The sequence below is a fragment of the Bos grunniens genome, chromosome 20 (genome assembly GCF_055505025.1).
Source record: "Bos grunniens cultivar Pamir isolate PY7600 chromosome 20, Bosgru_T2T1.0, whole genome shotgun sequence".
NCBI classification, from domain to species: Eukaryota; Metazoa; Chordata; class Mammalia; order Artiodactyla; family Bovidae; genus Bos; species Bos grunniens.
Genome location: NC_141184.1, coordinates 57,821,953 through 57,846,203, shown reverse-complemented (window position 1 = coordinate 57,846,203; position 24,251 = coordinate 57,821,953). Strand labels below are relative to the sequence as shown.

Genomic DNA, 24,251 nt, shown 5'->3' with positions numbered 1-24,251 from the left:
GTCAAAATAAGACTAAAGAGCAATAATTGAATTTATCAATGGCTTCTCTCCTAGATCTCCCTCCAGAGGGATTCAGGGCACATACACAAATACAAATATTAAGAACCAATGATATAAGATATATTGAAGTCAACAATTATTCAGGAATGGTATTGCAGTGAGTGACAATGATCCAGAAGCTAAGGTCTTTGAGGGGTGATGAAAGTGACTTTGGGTCAGTAGTTGGCAGCTACTACTTGCAGAGGGAAAAGGTGATGGTATGGGATTTGAAGGGTATGGAATTTTTTTTTTTTTTTTTTTGAGAACAGGGCGATAATTGCTTAGAAATGGCATTGAGTACAAGAAATCTTAATCCTCCCTCCAGGTCCAATAGGAGGCATGTAGGAGAGAAAGTAGCCACCATTCCAGAAGATTACAGGGACGGAAAAATGTTATTTAGGGAGATTCAGGCTTTTGTTTGAACATGATGAAATGAACATTCACAGATGAGGCAGAGGGTGTATATCAATTATATGTAATTGACCTTGAGTTTGAGAGGATATAGTCAGTGTTTTAAATGGTGAAGGGGGAAGTAGAAGATGAGATCACAAAATGTAATGTACCTAACCATACGGGGAATGGAATCCAGAGAATGAGTCTTGGGGTTTTTGGAGGGACTGGCATGTCAGGGAAAGGAGGACTCCATCATCTGACCTACAGCAGATGATCCTTTCCCCTTACCCTCCCTCTATCCACAGAGCTCCTTCTCAGATACTCTGTGCATGCTTCTGTCCTGTTGTCTCTGCATTTGCCAATCCCACTGTCTGGCTCTTTCCTAAGCTATCTGGCATACTCCTTCACTTTATTCGGGTTTCTGTTCAGATATCACCTTACAGAGGATGTTCCTGACCATCTGAAATAGTTTGTACAATTTTCTCTGTCCTCTGATTACTTTCTGTCCTCTTACTGCTTTATTTCTCTTCTTGACATATCTTGCTACCTGATTCATCATTTATTTATACAATGAATAAACAACTTTTTTTCTAGTTCTTCCCTAAAGAATATAAGCTTCATGAAAGGGCAAAACTCTTTTTTCATTTTTGTACTCCTACCATCTAGAATAGTACCTGTCATGTGATAGGCTCTCAAAGCATACTTTTTAAATAAATAGATGAAGTTAGAAGCAACCCTCAGAGACTAATGGAATTATAATATGGTGACTAAGAGTTCAGCTTCCAAAGATAGTTGAGTGAATTTGTTACTGAACTTTGCTCAATATAATTTTCTTATCTGCCAAATAGTAGTACATACTTTATAGAGATTAAGATTAAATGGGATAATGTGTATAAACAGTTTACAGACTACCTAACACATCAGATCTCTGGATTTTCTTCCAGGACCTTTACCTTCTTGAAATTAGAGATTTTATTTACCAGGTTTCTGACTATTTTTCTCCAGCAGCCTGAGTTTCTTGTTTTTGACATCTGCCCACAGTCTAGCACCTACTGTAGACCCTGCTTCCTCCACTTCATGCTTATCAAAATATCTTATATAAGCCCTCCCTTCTGCATGCACCCTCTTTTCTTCAGGAGACTTGCTCAGTTTGTTATTGCTTTGTTAATCTTCTTGGTAAAGTAATTCATAATCAGATATTAGGGTTTGTTAGTGGCCTATTCTATTATCCTGTCAGTTGTTATTATTTACCTGCTAAGTTGTGTCTGACTCTTTTGCAACCCCATGGGCTATAGAGGGCCAATCTCCTCTATTCATGAGATTTCTCAAGTAAGAATACTGGAGTTGGTTGCCATTTCCTTCTTCATGAGTTCTTCCTAACCCAAGGATTGAGCCCACATCTCTTACATTGGTAGGCAGATTTTTTACCACTGAGCCACCAGCGAAGCATTCCTGTCAGTATTTCTATTTAATTTAGGTATTGATATCCTTAAGTAAAGCCAACAATAGTGAAAATAATGTGAAGTGACTAGGCCGCTTTTTTGGGTTTTTTTGCATTCTTTTTTTTATTGTTGTTCAGTCACAAGTTGTATCTGACTCTTGGTGACCCCTGTGGTTTGCAGCACACCAGGCTCCCCTGTCCTTCACTATTTCTTGAAGTTTGGTCAAATTCCTATCCATTGAGTCAGTGATGCTATCTAACCATCTCATTCTCTGCTACCCCCTTTTCCTTCTGCCCTCAATCTTTCCCAGCATCAGAGTGTTTCCAATGAGTAGGCTCTTCATATCAGGTGGCCAAAGTATTAGCTCTTCAGCTTCAGCCTCAGTCCTTCCAATGAATATTCATGGTTGATTTCCTTTAGGATTGACTGGTTTTATTTCCTTACAGTCCAAAGGACTCTCAAGAGTCTTCTCAAGCACAATTTGAAAGCATCAGATCTTTGGCACTAAACCTTATTTATATTCCAACTCTCACATCCATACATGACTACTGGTAAAACCATAGCTTTGACTGTATGGACCTTTGTCGGCAAAGTGATATCTCTGTTTTTAATATGCTGTCTACGTTTGTCATAGCTTTCCTTCCAAGGAACAAGTGCCTTTTAATTTCATGACTGCAGTCACTATCCACAGTGATTTTGGAGCCCAAGAAAATAAAATCTGTTGCTGTTTCCACTATTCCCCTTCTATTTGCCATGAAGTGATGTGACTGGATGCCATGATGTTAGTTTTTTGAATGTTGAGTTTTAAGTTAGCTTTTTCACTTGCCTCTCCTCTTTCACCCTCATTGAGAGGCTCTTTAGTTCATCTTCACTCTCCGCCATTACTGTGGTATCATCTGCATATCTGACGTTGTTGATATTTTTCCTGGCAATCTTGATTCCAGCTTGTGAGTCTGGAATGCTGTATTCTGCGTAGAAGTTAAAGAAGCAGGGTGACAATATACAACCTTGATGTACTCGTTTCCCTATTTGGAACCAGTCCGTTGTTCCATGTCTGGTAATAACTGTTGCTTCTTGACCTGCATACAGATTTCTCAGAAGACGGGTAAGATAGTCCGGTATTCCTATCTCTTTAAGAATTTCCACAGTTTGTTGTGATCCACACAATTAAAAGCTTCAGTGTAGTCGATAAAGCAGAAGTAGATGTTTTTCTGGAATTCCCTTGTGTTCTCAATGATCTAACAAATGTTGCCAATTTAATCTTTGGTTTCTCTGTCTTTTCTAAACCCAGTTTGTACATCTGGAAGTTCTTAGTTCACATGCTCCTAAAGCCTAGCTTGAAGGATTTTGAGCATAACCTTGCTAGCATGTAAAATGAGTACAGTTGTATGATAGTTTGAACATTCTTTGTCATTGCCTTTTTTTGGGACTGGAATGAAAACTGAGCATTTCCAGTTCTGTGGCCACTGCTGAGTTTTCCAGATTTGCTGGGATATTGAGTGAAGCATTTTAACAGCATCATCTTTTAGGATTTGAAATAGCTTAGCTGGAATCCCATCACCTTACTAGCTTTGTTTGTAGTAACGCTTCTTAAGGCCCATTTAACTTCACACTCCAGGTTGTCTGGCTCTAGGTGAGTGACCATATACCATCATAATTATCTGGGTCATTAAGACCTTTTTTTGTTATTCTGTGTATTCTTGCCATCTCTTCTTAGCCTGTTCTGCTTCTGTTAGGTCCTTACCATTTCTGTCCTTATCATGCCCATCCTTGCATGAAATGCTCCCTTGTTGTCTCCAGGTTTTTTGAAGAGATATCTAGTCTCTCTCATTCTGTTTTCCTCTGTTTTTTTGCACTGTTCATTTAAGAAGGCCTTCTTATCTCTCCTTGCTCTTCTCTGAAACTACATTCAGTTGGGTATATCATTCCCTTTCTCACTTGCTCTTTTCTTCTCTTCTTTAACTCATTTCTTTTAGCTCATTTCATGTAGGTGACAGCCAACTTCATCTATTAATTAGAGTATCTCTGATTATGTCTTATGTTTCTCTTCAAACATGTGGTACTTAGCATGAATTTCCCTAAACAGAATCATAGAGGTTTAGATTCAAAGGGATCTTAGAGATTATCTGCACCAGAGGTTTTTAGTTTTTTTCTTTTTCTTTTTAAAGCAGCAAAATTCTTTTCTCAAATGAAATGTTATGTGAAAATATATAGATTAATAAAAGCGCAGCTGATTCCTAAGCCTAGCAATCCAAGCCATGTCGGTCTACCTTTGTTGTCTGTGGCAATCTCCTGAAGGCACTTCCATGGAACCCTTAGGGCTCCCTAGAGTGCTGTTTTAAAAGCACTAATTTACAGCAACCCTTTCATTTTTCCAGCTGAGGAAATATGCTCAGAGTTTGTGTTTTATCCAAAGTTACAGGGTAAATTAGTTGGATTAAGAATAGTCCTTACATGTTCCATTCTTAGGAAAACACTGTTAGACAAAGCTGGAAGTTCTTATTTCTGATGCAGATAACTTACTATCTCATTTCTTTTAATCAGCTATTTTTTTAATATATAGATGACATATGGAACACTTTCTTTGCCTGTAACTTATACAAGAAACCCTTTTCCAGAGTTTAAGAGATGGGGATTGGACAGATAAGAAGTGGCCCAATCTCTGTTTAAGAGAGCAAATAGTATGCTTGGGAAAAGACAACATGGAGTTGAAAAGTTAAAAATTGATTCAATACTTGAGATGTAGCAATGCAGTGTTGAATTAATTAAACATAAATGATACCAATAGCAAGCTCTCTCGGAGTTCAGAAGAGCATGAAGCTACTCCATTTGGGCTCAAAGATGTTTTAAAGAGGAATGATGACTGAGCTAAGTAGGACTTGGCTAAGTAAACAGATGTAAGGCAATATAATATTGCAAATAAGAGCAGAGCTTTGTGTGACTGCCAGCTCCTTCACTTACCTCTGTCTAATACTGGACAGATTCTTAACCTCTGAACCTAGTACTTCATCTGCAAAATGGAGATGTATGGCATGTATATGAATTAAGGACATATATATTGGTGTAACATAGAGCTTTAAATGTGAGAAGTGTATCACAATACAAGTTTATTTCTCCTGTATATGTGTCTAGACTGGACAGCTTTCCATGAGGTCACTTAGGGACCCAAGTTCTTTTTTGGCTTCTACTTTTCCTAGGTTTTCTCTGAGAGAGTGGAGAATTCCAGTGGAGACACCCTTAGGGGCTTGGCCTGAAAGTTGTATGTGCTCTGCCTATTTTCTGTTGGTCACAATTCGACTATAAAGCTGTACCTAAGCACATATGATTTAGTTAAGTTGTGTGCACAATTTGGAAAGTAAATAAGTCTTAGTGAACATATAGACCTGGAGAAGGAAATGACAACTCACACCACTATTCTTGCCTGGAAAATCCCATGGGCAGAGGAGCCTGGCAGGCTATAGTCCATGGGGTTGTAAAGAGTCAGACACAACTGAGTGACTGAGCATGCACCACACGAACATACAGAGATCTCTACTACCTCACATTGTTATTGGGAAGATTGGAGGGAATAATTTATTTTTTATGCTTAGTACAAGGCAAAGCATGTAAAGGTATTTAAGCATCTTTTTTAAAGAATAGCAAAATTCATGTGTTTTAGCCTCCTTTTTGGAGAGGTATCACCTTATTTTTGACTCTTGGCAATAGTAGTAATTAATATTTAAAATGATTCTTCTTGTTAAATTTTTTGCTTCTTTTTCTTTTAGCATGGTGTTATTGCTACAGAAGATGAAGAATATTTTATTGAACCATTAAAGAATACCACAGAGGATTCCAAACATTTTAGTTATGAAAATGGCCATCCTCATGTCATTTACAAAAAGTCTACCCTTCAGCAAAGGCATCTATATGATCACTCCCATTGTGGGGTCTCGGGTGAGTGTGTGGCTTTTAGAAAGTATACTCTTGTATTGCCACTTTCTTTTGGCATATATGGTAAGATTAATAATAAAAAATAAATAGGAATTTGAGTAATTAGAATTATAATATCCAGAGTCTACTTAAAAGATGTCACCTGTCAATAATTTCAAGTCAATTTTGGAAGCTCTTTAAGAAGTCTGTAAAATACAAGTCTGTGTAAAAGTTGGTATTTTTTTTTCTCTGAAAGTGTTAGTTGCTCAGTCATGTCCATCTCTTTGCAACCCCATGGACTATATAGCCCATCAGGCTTCTCTGTCCATGGAATTCTCCAGGTAAGAGAACTGGGGTGCGTAGCCATTCCCTTCTCTAGGGGATCTTCCTGATTCAGGGATTAAAGCCTGGGTCTCTTGCATTGCAGGCAGATTCTTAACCGTCTGAGCCATTAGAGAAACCTATTTCTTTGAAGGGGAAACCTTATTTTTTCCAGATAATAGTTACAGCTTTCATACACAGGTATTCTGTAGTACTCTTTGCTGTCTGGTTTGCCTGATATAAGAATCTAAACACTTGAATAAAACTTGAAGAGACTTAACGGTAGTATTCAAAGATAATGTTAGTTCAGGTAATATGGAGATACATAAGAGAGACAACAAACCTAGACTTCACTGGTCAAAAAAGGCTTCATGGAGGAAATGAATTTTAAGCTGAGGGAGTAATGGGTAGAGTGTTCTATATAAAAGGAATAACATTTACAAAGGTTCTGAACCGAAAGAGAAGACATCACATTCCTGAAACTGACAGTTGATGTAACTGGATATTAGAATATGGATTGGAGAGAAGGGGTGAGATTCATAGTGGTTTGGGGTGAGTGGTTGTGAGAGGTGAAACTGTAAGAAGTGGCCTGGTCACAAAGGGCTTGTAAACTTTGTTGAAGAGTTTGTTTATCTTAAGTGTAGTGCTATCCCACTGAAAGGTTCAGTGAAAATCAGATGATTAGATTTGGGTTTTAAAAAGCTTACTCTGGCAGCCTTATGGAGACTGAATTGGGCAGAAGAGAAAGATTAGAGGTAAGGAGTTAGGAGGCTGTTTAGTCTAAAGATTAGGAACTTAGAGAAATAGAGGATATAGTATAATATAGTAGAAAGAACACGGGCTGTGGCATATTTGTGGACAAATTATCCAACCTTCTGAGTACTCCTCTCAGCAAACATTAGTTACTCAGTCCAGTGGCAGCAGCCATCATTATTACTGGGATGACCTTTGAGACACTATATTAAAAAAAAAGTAGATTTATTCCATGTGGTTCTGGTAGCTAGAAGTAGGAGCAGAGTATTTCAGAGACAGCTTTCAGCTTAAAACAAAGAAGAGTTCACCAACCAGTAAATTTAGTAAAATATGGAATGTGTTCAACAGGTAGATTTGTAAAAGTGGAATAGTTTACCTTGTGAATTAGTGAATGTATAACCCTGTTTCTTCTCTGTATCCTTCATAGGCTCTTTTTCTTCTGTTTCAAGTACAAGTTTTCTTTGGAGTTCTTTCCTCAGCTTACTGTTCTCATTCTCCATGCTCTCTTCCTGAGTGATTTCTGAGGCTTTTAATTGTGGGAGATTCTTACTGGTGAAGAATAATTGGTCCTAAAAAAGATCACTTAAAGTGAATCTACCTGAGAGATGAAATAGAACATCATAGTAAATAATTTTAAAAAGTTTGATTTGTCTTTGGATTGAATAATGAAACTAAACAGTATGGAAATCGTTTATTTATCTTATAGTTAACAAAATTTAGGCTAGAAGTGACAACCTTATATAAATTCTTTAAAAAGCAGGATTCAAATATTTAGCTGTTTATTGTGATATAATTTTCCCACCATTTTTTCCTTAACATGACATTCTCCACATCATGATTGTAAAGATAACCTTTGCAAAAACATTTAAAGATTTCATATTCTGAAAAGTATCTCTTAACTATTTGAGATTCAAATTATCGACTTTTACAGTGCCTATTTTGTTACTAATTGGTGTTTACCAGGAAGATTCTTATTTTTCAATGGTTTAGACATGAATCAGGCAATTCTATTTTTATCACCGTCATAAAATTCTGTCCTCTTGTAAGAAGATTTTTATATTGTACAATCTCTTTCCCTAGATTACGGAAATTGTTTCCTAAATGGTCTTTGCTTTTAATGCATCCTTTCATTAGCCATTTCTGCTACCTCTAACACTGGTCCATTTAGTTTGAACCCTCATTATCTCTTGCTTAGACCATTGTAATTTCCATCTAGTCTTCCTATCTCCAGGTTTGTCCATTTCTGTCTTTTGTCAGGTTGTCTCCTAATTCTGGCTTACACACCTTCCCACTGGCATCCCAGTAGTGGGAGTATAGTAGTACTAGTAGTTCCCTAAATTCCATGAATATGTCACTAGATATTATTGGGGAAAAAAGAATTTTATATTTAGTAAGTTTGAGAAATGTCTGGTTAAGAACTACTGATTTTAATTTTGATACTACGGTATAGTTCAGTATAGTAAAGTGAGATATGCATTTACAGGTATACACTGCCTGTTATCAGGAACTCAAGTTTATATTAATATATATAAAAACTGTTGACAGTGGGTGTATTTACCTCAAATTAAAATACGAATTTTCCCATTATAGTTAGATTTACTGTTGATTAAAAAACTTTTGATGGAGCTCAAAAGGAGCTCAGAGTGGCCCTGCTCCCTGCACTTCGTCACCATGTCTCACCAAATTTAGAAATCAAGGACTTTCTGCTCACAGCCAGGTGAAGGGACACCAGATCTGTCAAGATCAAGAAAAATAAGGATAATGCAAAGTTTAAAGTTCGATGTAGCAGATACCTTTATACCTTCATCTTCGCAGACAAAGAGAAAGCGAAGAAGCAGTCCTTGCCCCTAGGTTTGACAGTGAAGGAGCTAAAATGAACCACACACATTAATTTGAACTGTATTAAATTTTTAAAAATTAAAAAGGAAACTTTTTATGAAAGAAATGTCTGTTCTTTGTAGAAATTTTAGAAAATACAGCATGAAAAGAAAAAAAAAGAAGTTGCTGTTTTACCACTACCCAGAGATAACTGAATGTTCTTATAATCTATTCATACAGATATGTCTTTATACCTGCATTATCTACTTATATATAATATTAAATAAATATTCATCTGGCATACATGCACAAGACTATTCTCAGTGCTGGGATGCAGCAACAAATAAAGCAGAAAAAGTTCGTACTTCCTGGAACCTTACATTCTAGTGAGGAGAGTGTTACTCAGTTGTGTCCGACTCTTTGCCACTCTGTGGACTGTAGCCCACCAGGCTCTTTGTCCATGTAATTCTCCAGGCAAGAATACTGGAGTGGGTTGCCATTTCCTTCTCCAGAGGATCTTCTCCACCCAGGATTCAAAGCTAGGTCTCCTGTATTGCAGGCAGATTCTTTACCATCTGAGCCACCAGGGAAACCCAGTGAGGACAGACAGTTACTAAACAAGCATTTAAATAAACAAATAACTACATGGCCAACCATCAAGAAGTAGTGAGTAATGAAAAATAAAGCAGATCAATGAGATAATTTTGCATGGCTGTATATATTAAAAATGTTTAATATTGATCAAAAACTTAAAATTCTATTTTAGATGACGAAGAGATCTATGTATTTGGCTTTGGGGGTAAAGTTCTTCATTGTGCAATATACGTTTGTGGAAGAATATTTTTTTTAACATTCTATACTCAATCCAAGATTAAACTGAGCAAGCCACATGTAATGAGTATCATTTGAAAAACTACCTATCTCTGTTTTGAAACAAAACAAGTCAGTTGTGTATTCTACTTCACATTAAAAAGGATGTTAATTACAGATCATTAAACTTAATGTTAAGCAGTCAATTGACAATTGTAAAATGTAGATAATGTTTTGTAATGATCTAATCACATGGGAGACACTTTAATCTTTAAATTTTACTCAGAATACATGCATGTTTATTACATGTATTTATCAGACTACAAATCTTTTGAGTATAAGGATTACATTTTTTCATTTATGAACATCGATCAAGGACATTATGAATATATATTTCTGATGGAGCAGTAGCCAAGCAAACTTAACATTTAAAAATCCTAAAAGCTGAAAGCTGTGAAAATGATAATAACAACAGTTACCTTATACTAAATGCTATAAAATGAGAAACACTATTGCTAATGTTTATTTCGCCTAATTATGTCTAATTCTTTATATAATACTTTAAATAAAAATAAGGAGAAATTGAATGAGAAGTGAAAATGATAAAAATAATGGAAGTTCTGTCCTGTATTTAGACCTTTAAGCTGTCCAGCCAGAGGAAGAAGAAAACTAAGCATGATTTGAATGTATGAGTGGTTTCATGATCATAAAAGACTGAGCAAGAGAAATTGGAAGTAATATTAATGCAGAAAATATTTTGGCTGTCTCATATCGATATTACCACAAACCCAGTGGCTTAAGCAATATACATTTATTATCTTGCATTTTCTGTGGACCAGAAGTTTGTGTATGGATAGGTTATTTATTTAGCCTCAACCAGGGCTGGGTTCTCATCCAGAGTTTTTACTGGGGAAGAATTCACTTCCTCACTCCCATAGTTATTGGCAGCATTCAGTTCCTTGCTGTTCTAAGACTGAAAGCTTTAGTTTTGGCTTGTTGTCTGCCAGAGTCCACTTGCAGTGCCTCAGCGTGTACAGTTTACCAACTTGGTTGGTTCCTTCCTGTAAGTCAGCACAGGAACAACTGTAGTAAGAGAGATGCTACAATATTTTATAATATAGCTATGTAGGCATACACATGTTTCTGTTAGAAGCTAGTCACAGTTCCAGCTCATACTCAAGGAAGGAGAGGAGGACACAGGAGGTTATGGGAACTACCTTAAGAGTGTCTGCCACGATGGACATAGAGGAATGCTTACTGACTGTCTTGGGGATATGCTGTTGAATTGAGAAGTAGAATGTTTCTGTCTTTCTTGACCTTTTGACCTAGGAATAGACACTCATTTAATTTATTTGAGTTTCAGAGTATTTGACTGATGCTTCCTGTGGTTATTTCTCTTATTTCTTAAAATTTATAACTTCTCTCAACGTCCCTTTGAAAAAGGGAAAAGCTGAAAACAGAGAGTAATGCCGCTACTTTTTATCAATTATATAGACTACTCTAATTTTTCCTCACTGAATTTTTGAATAAGTGATGGTTAGAAGGATTTCCTGTTCAGTCTGACGATCGAAAAGTGGGGCATATAGGTACTTCCCTGGTGGTCCAGCTGTTAAGAATCTGTGTTTCTAAAGCAGGGGACACAGGTTTAATCCCTGGTCGGGGAACTAAGATTTCACATGCTGTGAGGCAACTAAAGCCTCAGTGAAGACCCAGCACAGCCAAAATAATAAAAAAAAAAGAATGAATCTATAGTTAAAAGTTTTCCCTTAAAAAAGAAAGAAAATGTGTACAATGGATCTGTACTTGGCTCAAGTTTACTAAATGAAGATGAATATAAGTTAGGCAAATGTTTACAAATGCCATAGTACTGAAAAGTTTCCTCTGTGCTGAAGGACCAAATATCTAGAAATCAAAAGAAAAGCTACAATCCACACTGAAATCTGGTTTAAAGTGAGTGATGTTGGAATCATTGTCTTTCAACTCTGATTCTAATCCCATTTACCTCTAGAGTTTGGAAAAGGAATATATTGGATACTTTGTCAGGATAAAGAGTTCTAGACTGTGAAACTAAATGGAAAAGATAATTCATATCTTTTTAGAACTGAGATTTCTTGAGCGTTTGTTGTTGTTGTTCAGTCAGTAAGTCATGTCTGACTCTTTGCAACCCCATGAACTGCAGCACACCAGGCTTCCCTGTCCTTCACTGTCTCCCTGAGTTTGCTCAAACTCATGTCCATTGAGTCAGGGTCTTTATCTAGAGCAGTAAAATTGCTCTAATAAAATAGTTTAATAAAAGCATCTTATTTTAAAATAAATTCTTGCAAAGCATTTTAGAAATAGATTTTTGCAATATTAATATTCTTCATCAGAAGTGTCTTAGGCTGTTCAGAAAGTTAATGCTTAATAGTTGCTTTTTAAACAACTTGAAATGACGGTTTAAAGTATAGATTTTAAATTTAAAAGTATTATGACATAATCATTCACTGGAAAAATGTGAACTGATTATTTGAAGATTCCTTTTTTAAAGTTAACTATTAGATTTATTTTGTTCAACAGTTTAATGTTATTAATTTTTTCAGGTAAGATTATTTTGAAAAATTTGAAGAGTTTAATTTTTTCATTACTGCATTTCCTCATCCCCTTCCCTCACTTTGAAAAATCTTAATATGTTAGAGAGTTTGAGAAGCATGTCTGCATGAAAGTAGGTTAATAAGTAGGTTAAATTAGTTAACCTATGTGAACTATGTAATTGTTTTTATTGTAGACCTCCTAAGAAGTGGCAAACCTTGGTGGTTGAATGACACATCTGCTTTTCCTTCTTCACTACCAATTAATGGCACACATATCCACCAGAGACAGAAGAGATCAGTAAGCATTGAGCGGTTTGTGGAGACACTAGTAGTGGCAGACAAAATGATGGTGGGCTACCATGGCCGCAAAGACATTGAACATTACATTTTGAGTGTGATGAATATTGTAAGTTTGATCCCTCTATATAATTTTTTAACTTAATAATTTGTTGTGATTTTTGACTAAGGTCATGGATTTTTATTGCGAAATAATTTTGAGAACTAGCTCATCGAAAGTTAGAATTGATCTATTAGTGTTTCAGTTCTATGGAAGATAAATTTGAAGGTTACTTTATTGTTCATTTAGATTGACTCACCCTCTTAATTACTATGTTGTAGTTCATCTTTAGAAGAAAATTTTTCTTAAAGTAGATTTGTATAACAAACCTTTTACTAAGATATCTTGAGGGTAGAATTCTAAGTGACATGAGATAAAAGAATACCTTTTTATACACACAGTGGTTAATTTGATGAAAAATTGTTCTACCACTCTAAAAAATTGAACAATCACTTTGTGATTTTTGTCTGACTTTGTGTCTTTTATTATTTTCTGGAGGTCAGGTTGCCAAACTTTACCGTGATTCCAGCCTAGGAAACGTTGTGAATATTATAGTGGCACGTTTAATTGTTCTCACAGAAGATCAGGTAAGAATGAGTTAGTTTATAAGTCTAAAACTCTTAACAGAGTGTAGACATATTAAAAAGTATACTTTATTATTGCTACTCTTAGAAAGTTCTAGCTGAATATGACTTTCAGCTCTAAGCACTTAATATTTTAAGCAAATTTGAAATAGTTTACAAGAGTATACCTCTTATGTACAAGATGTATATATGTGTGTGTGAGCTATATGTTTCAGTATAAAGATGAGCATTTGCATGGCAGACCTTATAAGAGTGGTTTTAGTTGGTTTTGTAGGCTGATAATCACATATATTCACATTATCTTTAAAGTTGAAACTGGAAAGAATAGCTGTTCAATAATACATTAAATTAATTCTAGGCCAGATATGACAGAGATGAAAATTGGCAAGAGGTTATTCCTAGAAACCACTATGTCTAATTATAGTCCCACTTTAGTCTTCAAAAGTTTTAACAACTGACCTTAGTAATTTGTTTGGAACATTTCTGGTATGCATGTTGTATTGCAGCCAAACTTGGAGATAAACCACCATGCAGACAAGTCCCTCGATAGCTTCTGTAAATGGCAGAAATCCATTCTCTCCCACCAAAGTGATGGAAACACCATTCCAGAAAATGGGATTGCCCACCACGATAATGCAGTTCTTATTACTAGGTATGGTTTGTTGAAAGTATTTTACCTTTGATTGTTGTGTTTGATATTGTAACTATATTTGGTTCTGTCTAAAGCCTCATTCAGGTAATGAGTGTAGAGAAAGCAAAATGGTGCTTTATTATTTACCACTGAGAAAGAATATATTACACTGTTATTGTGTTTGCATTAAATGAACCAAATAAGAGAAAAGAAAAGATTTAGAGTTGACTTAGAAATTTAGTAAATATCTTTCTTCTATTAAGGTCTGTTCATAAAGTTTAACTGGAAACGCATACATATTTTGTTAATTGAACAAAATACTTGCTAAAGCAAAATTGAAAAGTATGAGAAAAATCTGTCTTAAACATAAAAGTGGGTCATTACTCTTGTTTATAAAATATACTAATTATTCTTACCTCCAGATTGTTAAAAGGGAAGACATCAGTAGTTACGCAGTATATTTAGATGAATCCTTATTTAATTGAACATTTTAATTAAGAGATACATAAAGAAGCATATTTGCTATACTGTATGTTGAGTTGCTTGTCTTTCAGGCAGAATTATTACTTGATGATAATGAATTCATATATTTCTTTCCAGTTTTATAAACCTATATTCAGATCCACGTTATTGCTTAGTCTTCAACAAAAATTCTGTGAAGTAGATATTGTTATTATTTTTCTCATGTAAGAAACGAGGAAACCAGTTCAAAATATTTAAGTAAAAGAGAAGGGCTCAAGTCCAGGATCCTATCTTTGTTTATACTTGGCTGTCTGTCTTAGTTTTGTAATACTTTGATTATGGTTGGTTAGAACCATACTTAAATCAACTAAAGATGCTTTTCTTTGATCTCTTATTAGTATTTAAAAATGAAAACAAAATAAGTTATAACAAATAGACAAATAAGCAAAATGGAAGCATTATTCTATCTTGGCAAGTGAATTACTTTTTTTTTTTTAATTTGCAAGGCTGTATTTAACATAAACATCATCTGTGGTATGTCCACAGACTCCACATTAGACTCTCTAGGTGGGTGGTAAGAAGTATGTAGGATCAGAACTGTGAGGCCCAGTATGATAATGTGACTTTGCTGCTGCTGCTAAGTCACTTCAGTCATGTCCAACTCTGTGCGACCCCACAGACGGCAGCCTACCAGGCTCCCCAGTCCTTGGGATTCTCCAGGCAAGAACACTGGAGTGGGTTGCCATTTCCTTCTCTAATGCATGAAAGTGAAAAGTGAAAGTGAAGTCGCTCAGTCGTATCCGGCTCTTAGCTACCCCATGGACTGCAGCCTACCAGGCTCCTCCATCCATGGGATTTTCCAGGCAAGAGTACTGGAGTGGGGTGCCATTGCCTTCTCTGACTTTAGTTTTTTGAAAAATATGCCTGTTAATAGAGTTGTCAAGTTTCTGATTTCACCTTTTTTTATGCTTACAATTGACTTCATCTACCTCACATTGTAAACCAAAAAATTCTTTTATGATATGCTTGCTGAATAAAACCAACATTTTAAAGTTCTTTGTTCATATATGTTGACTCATCAGGCTGATAAATTCTTCAATTCTTCAGAGTCTTATGGTCTGGTATGATTCCCAAATATATTTGAAGAGTTAAAAATATACTAGGAATTGTGCAAATATATAAACTTTTATATAAAGGTATATATGATATGATTAGTTTCTATGAAATCACTAGAGGAGGAATATATCTATGTTTAGCAGAATGATCACAGATACTTGCATTGGTATCTGTACTCATAGTACTTATATTTATAAAATGCTACCTCTCCCCAAAAAGCTCCTGATGATTCATATTTTTGTTATTGTATCTGTGCTGGGTTTTCAGCATTTTGAAAAATCTATTTATTTATTTACTTGACTGTGCCACACTGCATGGCTTGCAGGATCTTAGTTCCCCTACCAGAGGGTTGAACCTTGGCCCCTCCACAGTGAAAGGACAAAGTCCTAACCACTGAACTGCTAAGGAATTCTTGGATTTTTAACTTTTCCATCAAATGACAGGAGTTATACTAAGAGTGCAAAATTATAAGTGTTCAAGTAGGGAAATACATCTGGGCAGTTAGCCACCCTGTCTTTACACTGGCTACAGCATTCAACTGTGTGATTTATTACTCTGAATTGGCCCAGATATTTTTGCGATCCTCTGCAGAACTCTTCTTTGCTTCTATAAGCTACTTTGAGTGCCTGTTTGATGTCTGAGATTTGAACACAAAATTTTCTTTTAAAATTTTCCTCCTAATGTTCAAAAAGCACTAAAAATGATCTCAGGACTTTAAAGGTCAATACTACAAAGAATTCATATATCATATCATTTTAGATTGATTTCATAATGGAGGTTAGGAAAATGCCCTTTAGGACTGCATAGAATACCTTTTTGATTTGTTACTAAGGTCTCAAAATAACTTTCACCTTAATTAAAAATCTGTAATTATCTTTATTAGGGCCACAGAGTGGCTTATATAAATGAGTTTCTGAATATTATTTAGGTTTTTATTGGTTGGAAGTTTTACCAGTTCTTGACTCTTTCTTGTATATTTTTGATTTGTGAAATTGAATATATGTTTATATCATAGTACCACTTTTATTAAAAGTAATTATGACACTTCCATAGATGATTTTATATTAACTTTGAAAATTGCTTCATGTAACTCATTTGTTGACATGTTCAAGATTGTGATTCCACCATTTGGAGGTAAGATCGTGATTTATGCTTGCTCGAAATGTCAGCTCACTAGGGAGAATGTATAATGTGTTCATCGAGAATTCAATTTTGTTCTAGGGATTTAAATGTTTTAATCAGAAAAACATTTGGAACCTAGTTATACAGGTATAATAGTTACTTTTGGAAAAAAGTATAAAAACTAAAAATGTTATCTCCTCTTATCAAATGATATTTTACTGATATAAATTTAAAGCAAGGCACTGTACAAAGCTCTCAGACTACCATAAGCAGACAGAAAAAAAATTGAAAAATGAAATTTTGTTGTTTTATCTGGTATCAGCAGTATTGAATTAATTAGATGGCTGGATGGCATCACCGACTCAATGGACGTGAGTCTGAGTGAACTTTGGGAGTTGGTGATGGACAGGGAGGCCTGGTGTGCTGCAAATTCATGGGATTGCAAAGAGTTGGACACCAGTGAGCCACTGAACTGAACTGAACTGAAAGAGCATATTAAAAATGATTAATATGTACATATATTTTAAAATGTTCATATACATTTTTGTGTGTGTAAGCATATGTGTATATATAATATATAGTGAAAGTTGTTATACCTCAACTAGCTTTAGCTAACATTTTTTTTAAAAAAACTGAAGCTGAGAATTCCTTGGCTGTCTAGTGGTTAGCGGGGCTTCCCGATAATACTAGTGATAAAGAACCTGCCTGCCAATGTAGGAGACGCAGGAGATGCGGGTTTGATCCATGGGTTGGGAAGATCCCCTGGAGGAGGGCATGGCAACCCACTCCAGTATTGTTGCCTAGAGAATATCATGTATAGATCACAAATTGTCAAACATGACTGAAGCAACTTAGCATGCGTGCACCAGTGGTTAGGTTTTGGTCTTTTCACTGCAAGGGCCTTGGTTCAATCCCTTGTGAAAGAACTAAGATTCCACAAGCCGTGAAGCATGTCCAAAAAGGAACAAGAAAAATTGAGGTATAATTGACAAGCAAAATTACGTATATCTAAAGTGTACAATATGGTGATTTGACATACATATACATTATGAGCTGATATATATATTTGTGGATATATATATATATATCTCCATTGTTGAAAGTGAGATATTAAAATTCCTACTAGTATTGCATTGCTGCCTATTTCTACCTTCTGATCTTCCAATATTTGCTTAATATGTTAAGGTCCTCTGATTTTGGAGTACGTATATATTTCCAGTTAAATGCTCTTGATGAATTGATCCCTTTATCATTATATCATGACCTTCTTTGTCTCTTTTTTAGCTTCTGACTTAAAAAGTGTTTTGTCTGAGTTTATCTTTTCTCTTTACATGAAATATCTTTTATATGTTTTTTCTTCCCTTCGCTTTCAGTCTGTAGGTATCCTTAAAGCTAAATCATTTCTAGCTCTGGAGAAGGCCCAGCAGTGTAGTCTTCATGCAGCTTCATGAGTTGAGGTTAGCATTGGTGAAGATTGCAGGAGTCCCCAATGGTCAAGACCCCTGCAGCAGCAACAAAGGCTGCTGGAGACCAGCTGATCTCTTTTTCTCTCACAGGGCATATCATTGTGCAAGGGATTCCTCTTGGTACTGGGTCTGGCTTGGAAGAGCCTACACCAGTGCTGGTGTCTGATGTGTGGGCACCTGTGGACCAGTCATAGAGCTGGGGACTGGAAAGATAGTGCTTGCAGAGTGACAGCGGCTCTGGGGTTGGTGTGCTGGCTATACCACAACAGCAGTGATGTAGAGTTGTAGATGTGTGTGAATTAGCCATGTAGATGGAGTCTGAAGCATGGCACTTAGAGAGCAGTGATGGCATTTGGGTCCAGGTGCTGGCTAGCTGGAAGTGACAGTGCCTCCAAGTCTTAAGATGTGGTCATATGTGCACCAGTGGCAGAACTGGAGTCTGGTGCATGGGTACCACAAAGTGGCCCTAGATCCAGGTCTGGCATATGGGAACAAGGAGAGCAACTAGATGCTGTAGTGTCTGGGATGTGCTCAGGGTCGGGGAGAGCTGGAAGTTCTTTTCCCAGGCCAGAATAATAGTGACTCTTACTTGGGGTAAGCACAGTGACATCTCCTTCCCCAAGATCTGTGACAGCAATAACTTAATTACTTGGATGGTAAAAACTGCCAGTCTCCTCGAGAGCAGCTGTTGTGAGGGCTCTTCAGTCTTGTGGCTGATAGTTTCCACCTTTCCTCTTTGTTCCTAGTTGCCTTTAGACATCTTCAGTAAGCTGATCTCCCCAGTGATCCTTTCTATGCTGCTGCTGTTGCTGCTAAGTCGCTTCAGTCATATCCGACTCTGTGTGACCACATAGACGGCAGCCCACCAGGCTCCCCTGTCCCTGGGAATCTCCAGGCAAGAACACTGGAGTGGGTTGCCATTTCCTTCTCCAATGCATGAAAGTGAAAAGTGAAAGTGAACTCGCTCAGTTATGTCCAACTCTTGGCGACCCCATGGACTGCAGCCTACCAGGCTCCTCTGTCCATGGGATTTTCCAGGCAGTAGTACTGGAGTGGGGTGCCATTGCCTTCTCCCCTTTCTATGCAGTTACCCTTTATTTTTTGCCCTATTAATGTTACTGTGAAGGTGAAAGAAAGTGAAGTCGCTCAGTCGGGTCCGACTCTTTGCGACCCCACGGACTGTAGCCTATCAGGCTTCTCTGTCCATGGGATTTTCCAGGCAAGAGTGCTGGAGTGGATTGCCATTTCCTTCTCCAGGGGATCTTCCCAACCCAGGAATCTAACCTGGGTCTCCCACATTGCAGGCAGATGCTTTACTGTCTGAGCCACCATCAAGACATGTTACTATAGTTTCTTAATTAGACTTAGACTCAAGCCCTTTCAGGACCATTTTCATTTGTGGATTGCTGTCTAATTGTTTTCTGTTGGGTGACGAAGGTTGATATTTCCTACTTCACCATCTTGCTGATATTACTCTCCTTGCTTTATTCAATCTTAATATTATGCCCCATCAAAGAGCAGTTTCATGTCACTTTCTGAACTGATATACTTGCATTGATTACTTCTCTATGGTATATCAACTACCTGACATTTTAGTTTTGAATACCAGAGATAGTGCCATCATGTATAAATTTGTCAAAATATAACCATGTGGTGCTTTTTTGAATAATGGTAGATTATTGAAACTTACCTTCCATTTTTGTGATCTGTTTTTAGTTAAAATAGTAGTAACTTAAATAGCTTGCTTCTGTAGGCTAGATCTGTTTGGATTATCTGACAGTTATTAGTGCTCATCTAAATCAACCTGATGTTTATTAACTCTTTCAAAATAATTGAGTATGACATGGTATAATTAGTTCAAGAAGTGATTAATAGTTTGCGCCTGATACTCTAGAAACAGAATTTAAGAAGATAACATAGAACTGTGTGTACACTTAAAATGTTACACTTGCTACAAAAATTTTAGATAATCCTTATTGGTATCAAAAAATTGTTAATTAATGTTATTTAGGAGTAAAACTCTACAATTTGACAAATTTTTAAAAAATTATTTATATTTCTACATGAAGTCAGGAAATATCCACCATAAATTTAAAGTCAAGTCAATTTTTAAATTTATCTTGAGTCAAAGACATGCAAGAAATCTGTTTATAGTCTGAAAATAAGTAGAAAATTTAGTGACATAAGTGTACTTGCATCATTGTTTTGGGCAAATTAACATGACTAATGCATATATTTCATAGTTTTCTCCCCTAAACATGCATCAGAATCATATTTTGCATCTGTAAGATATTATATAACGGTACATATTTTGAATAGGTATTATAATCTAAGTACTTCCCTTTTGGTAACGGCTTTATTGAAATAGTACTTCATAGACCATATAGTTTACCCATTTAAAGTATATGATTCAGTAGTCTTAGTATATTCACAGGGTTGTACAACCATCACATAATTTTAGAACATTTTCCCCGTTCCCTTCATCCTCCCCACCCAAGCTCCAGCCTGAGGCAAGTGGTAATTTACTTCAGCTTTGTTTATTATAAACTTTTCATATAAAGGGAATCATACAGTGTATAGTATAGATGGTGACTGCAGCTATGAAATTAAAAGATGCTTGCTCCTAGGAAGAAAAGTTATGACCAACCTAGACAGCATATTAAAAAGCAGAGAGATTACTTTGCCAACAAAGGTCCGTCTAGTCAAAGCTATGGTTTTCTAGTAGTCATGTATGGTTGTGAGAGTTGGACTATAAAGAAAGCTGGGCGCTGAAGAATTGATGTGTTTGAATTGTGCTGTTGGAGAAGACTCTTGAGAGTCCCTTGAACTGCAAGGAGATCCAACCGGTCCATCCTAAAGGAAATTAGTCCTGAATATTCATTTGAAGGACTGATGCTGAAGCTGAAGCTGCAATCCATTGGCCACCTGATTAGAAGAACTGACTCATTGGAAAAGACCCTGATGCTGGGAAAGATTGAAGGCAGGAAAAGAAGGGGACAACAGGATGAGATCGTTGGATAGCATCACTGACTCAACGGACATGAGTTTGAACAAGCTCCGGGAGTTGGTGATGGACAGGGAGGCTAGATGTACTGCAGTCCATGGAGTCACAAAGAGTTGGACACTACTGAGTGACTGAACTGAACTGACAGTGTATAGTCTTTTGTGACTGGCATAAATAAAACTTTCATAGTACACACAGAGTGGACATTTGATACACAGACATTAACATTTGGGGTGGAAATTCTGTGGGTTAGCTATGGAGCCCACATGTTTAATATTCACTATTTTAAATTACCATTGTTAGCGTGAGGAGAATGCAGTGCTAGTACTTGGCCTATTTTTAAACTAGCATAATAAGCCTAGTCATACCATTCAGTATTTTTGCTTTTTAAAATAAGTAACCACAGTTACTGGAATCCACCTGCCAAAGCAGGAGACGCAGGTTTGAAAATTGGGTTGGGAAGATCACCTGGAGTAGGAAGTGGCAACCCACTTCAGTATTCTTGCCTGGAAAATACCATGGACTGAGGAGCCTGGCAGGCTACAGTTCATGGGGTTGCAAAGTGTTGGACACAGCTGAGTGACTGAATAACTCTTTTACTTTGCATAGTGTTTTCAAGGTTCATGTGATAGTAGCACATACCAGGACTTTTTTCCTATTATCTTAAATTCTTGGAAAATTCAAGGTACAGCTCTTTTAAAAGTGTCTCTGTCAATAGGCTTTTCTTCAAAATATATACTTTCTTTTCAATTTTTCATTAATGAAAGGCACATGATATATAAATACTACTCAAAGTACAGATGCAAAAATTATACACCAAGTGACATAATTTAGTCTTTAATTAAAATCAGCATATTTATCCTCTTAAGGGATCATGACTATTTGCTTTGATGCTGCTGGGTTTTAAAGGGATTAGAATTTCCAGAGTCAACTAATGTTTTCAGGTGGGAGATTAAAAATAGCTATAAAATGGTTTCTTGCTAAAACTTGGCCTGTAGCATACAGGTTTAAATAAATTAAAAAAAAATTAAAGACTTTGAGAATTATATATCGACTTTTTGATTATATATTAAAAACAGAGGAAAGGGAAATTAAATATGGTACCTTAATATTTATTTGGTATTCATTTATGGATTTTTTAATCCTTAAGGAAATGCCAGTTAAATTTTTTATGAAGTATTGTTAAGCTTTTAAGAATATGCCGTGTTTACAGGCAAAAAAGGAATCTTGATTTCAGGTTGTGGGTATATTGATTTTTTTATTTTGACATTTGAAGCATATGTTATTCTCTTACCACCCTGGCTCTACCACTCTTAGCTGTCCTGCCGCCTACCTTTCTTCTTCCTTTTTCAGGTTTTGTTTGTTTTTTTTTGGTCTTTTTCTTTTTTTCTTTATCCCTGGCTTGTTTGTCCCTTATGTTGATGTATTTACCTAGATTCAGTTTCCATTCGATTTGAGGATTATGACACACTTGTGTGACCCTAATTTTTGTGCAATCTGGGACACTTTAAGAGTAAAAGAGGGTACCACTGACAGTTTCGGCCAAATAATAGGCACAAACTAGTACCAGGTAAACAAGATTATGGTCATCCCAGACGTTATGTATGTTTGCTTGTTAAACTTTGGTTAAAAAATGGAAATAAGAAGATACTTTTTCTTCAGTCCATGAAGATTAAATAACATGCAATTTAGTAAATTGTCTTTGTATACATCTTGCCTAAAACTGTGTTTTATTTATAATGGGCATCACTAAATAGTTAAATCTAAGAAGGATATGTTATAATCAACACTTTAATAGTAAGTACATTTTTATGTTGTTTGTATGGATGTATTTATGCACTTTTTTATTGTGTGCCAAATACTTGGTGCTTTACAGAATTATATTTAATCATTTAAACTTCTCAATAACTGCATGAGATAGGTTCTATCATTATCTCTATTTTATAGATGAGGAAGCTGAGGCATGGAGAAGTTAAATGATTGGCAAGCTCACACATTAGTTAGAAGACCCAGAAGTAAACCAGGTAGTTTGGTTCCAGAGTACTTTTAGAGGAATTACAAGGGTATTCAACAAAAATTAATATGGAGATACTTTACTAATATTGGTGCCCGTGGTAGGCAGTCTTCTAAGATGGTCCCCAGCTATCTCTGCCTCCTGATGTTCATAACTTTGTGCAATCAGCTTCTCTTGGATTTGAGCTGGACCTTGTGATATCTTAATAATGAGACTTCTTCCCACTTATAGCCAGGGTATATTTCTCCATTTCTTTAGGTCTTTAATTTCTCAAGAATGTTTTGTGGTTTTCAGTGTTTTCACACCTCTTGTCCTTTTTTGATGTTATTGTAAATGATACTGTTTTTTAAAATCCACTTATTGTTCATCACCAGTATATTCACTTTCACTTTCAGTATATTAAAATGCAGTTGATTTTTGTAACCATGCTAAGTTTATTGCTTTAAGTGAAAGTTGCTCAGTCATGTCCGACTCTTTGCAACCCCATAGACTAGACAGTCCATGGAATTCTCCAGGCCAGAATACTGGAGTGGGTAGCCATTCCCTTCTCCAGAGAATCTTTCCAACCCAGGGATCGAACCCAGGTCTCCAGCATTGCAGGCAGATTCTTTACCAGCTGAGCCACAAGGGAAGCCCTTATTACTTTAAGTAGCTTGGTTCTTTTTTTTTTTTTTAAGATTCCAGTGGTATTTTCTACAAATATGATAATGATTTTTGAGATTAGAGATATTTTTACTTTTCTCTTAATCATGAAAGATTATTTTTTTATTGCCTGCTTCACTGACTGTCCTCTCCAGTACAGTGTGGAATAAAGCTGGCTGTATTGCAGCGCCAGTTGTCTTGCTGTATCTCATTGTGTGCACTGTCGCTGAACCTATGGTAGGCAAGGCGTGATCTGAGAGACTCGAAGAAAATTCGAGGAGCTGTAGGAACTGCAGACACATTTATTCTCTTCTGGCTGACACAGCAGCCATAACAGTGTTCTCTCCTGGCTGACAGAGCAGCCATATCAGTCAGTAGACAGGCTGTCTTCTCTTGTTGCTGACCCAGTGGACACAGTCGTGATGCAGCAGTAATGCTGCCGCTTTTTAGGTAGAGCCCATATAACAGAAGTAGCCTGTGTCCGAGGGAGTACCTTGTGACGCTTATGCTCAGTGCTATAAATGGTCTCAGCTGTTACATAGTCATTATTTACAAAACATGGAGCGTGAGAGCCTAAACATGCCATCTTGGCTAGTTTGCTGTCTCCCCACAGTGGCAAAAGCAGACATCATTGTCTTGTTCCTTCCTGATCTTAGTGGGAAAGTTTTTCATCTTTCATTATTGTGATGTTAGTTGTAGGGTTATTGTAAATGCCCTTCAGTCAGGCTAGCAAAGTTCTCTTCTATACCTACTTCTCTGAGAGTTTTTATCAGGAATGGATATTGGATTTTGTTAAATGCCTTTTCTGCATCTATTGA

At 36.4% G+C, this 24,251-nt stretch overlaps 1 protein-coding gene across 20 annotated transcripts in view; it reads left to right on the top strand.

Moving 5' to 3' along the window:
• The window catches only part of ADAMTS6 (ADAM metallopeptidase with thrombospondin type 1 motif 6), a 279,491-nt gene that overhangs the window by 11,069 nt on the left and 244,171 nt on the right, over window positions 1–24,251 (top strand). For 13 of the 20 annotated variants that reach the window (XR_015148908.1, XR_015148909.1, XR_015148911.1 and 10 more), the window contains exons 3-6: window positions 5,639–5,807; window positions 12,250–12,461; window positions 12,896–12,979; window positions 13,483–13,628. Coding sequence is in view for 4 of the 20 variants with exons in the window: in XM_086361952.1 (XP_086218078.1) it covers window positions 5,639–5,807; window positions 12,250–12,461; window positions 12,896–12,979; window positions 13,483–13,628 (611 nt within the window). In the remaining 16 variants the exon portion in view is untranslated. Of the gene's footprint in view, window positions 1–5,638; window positions 5,808–12,249; window positions 12,462–12,890; window positions 12,980–13,482; window positions 13,629–24,251 lie in introns of those variants that run through there. The other 7 variants (XM_086361958.1, XM_086361955.1, XM_086361959.1 and 4 more) reach the window with 5 other exon arrangements.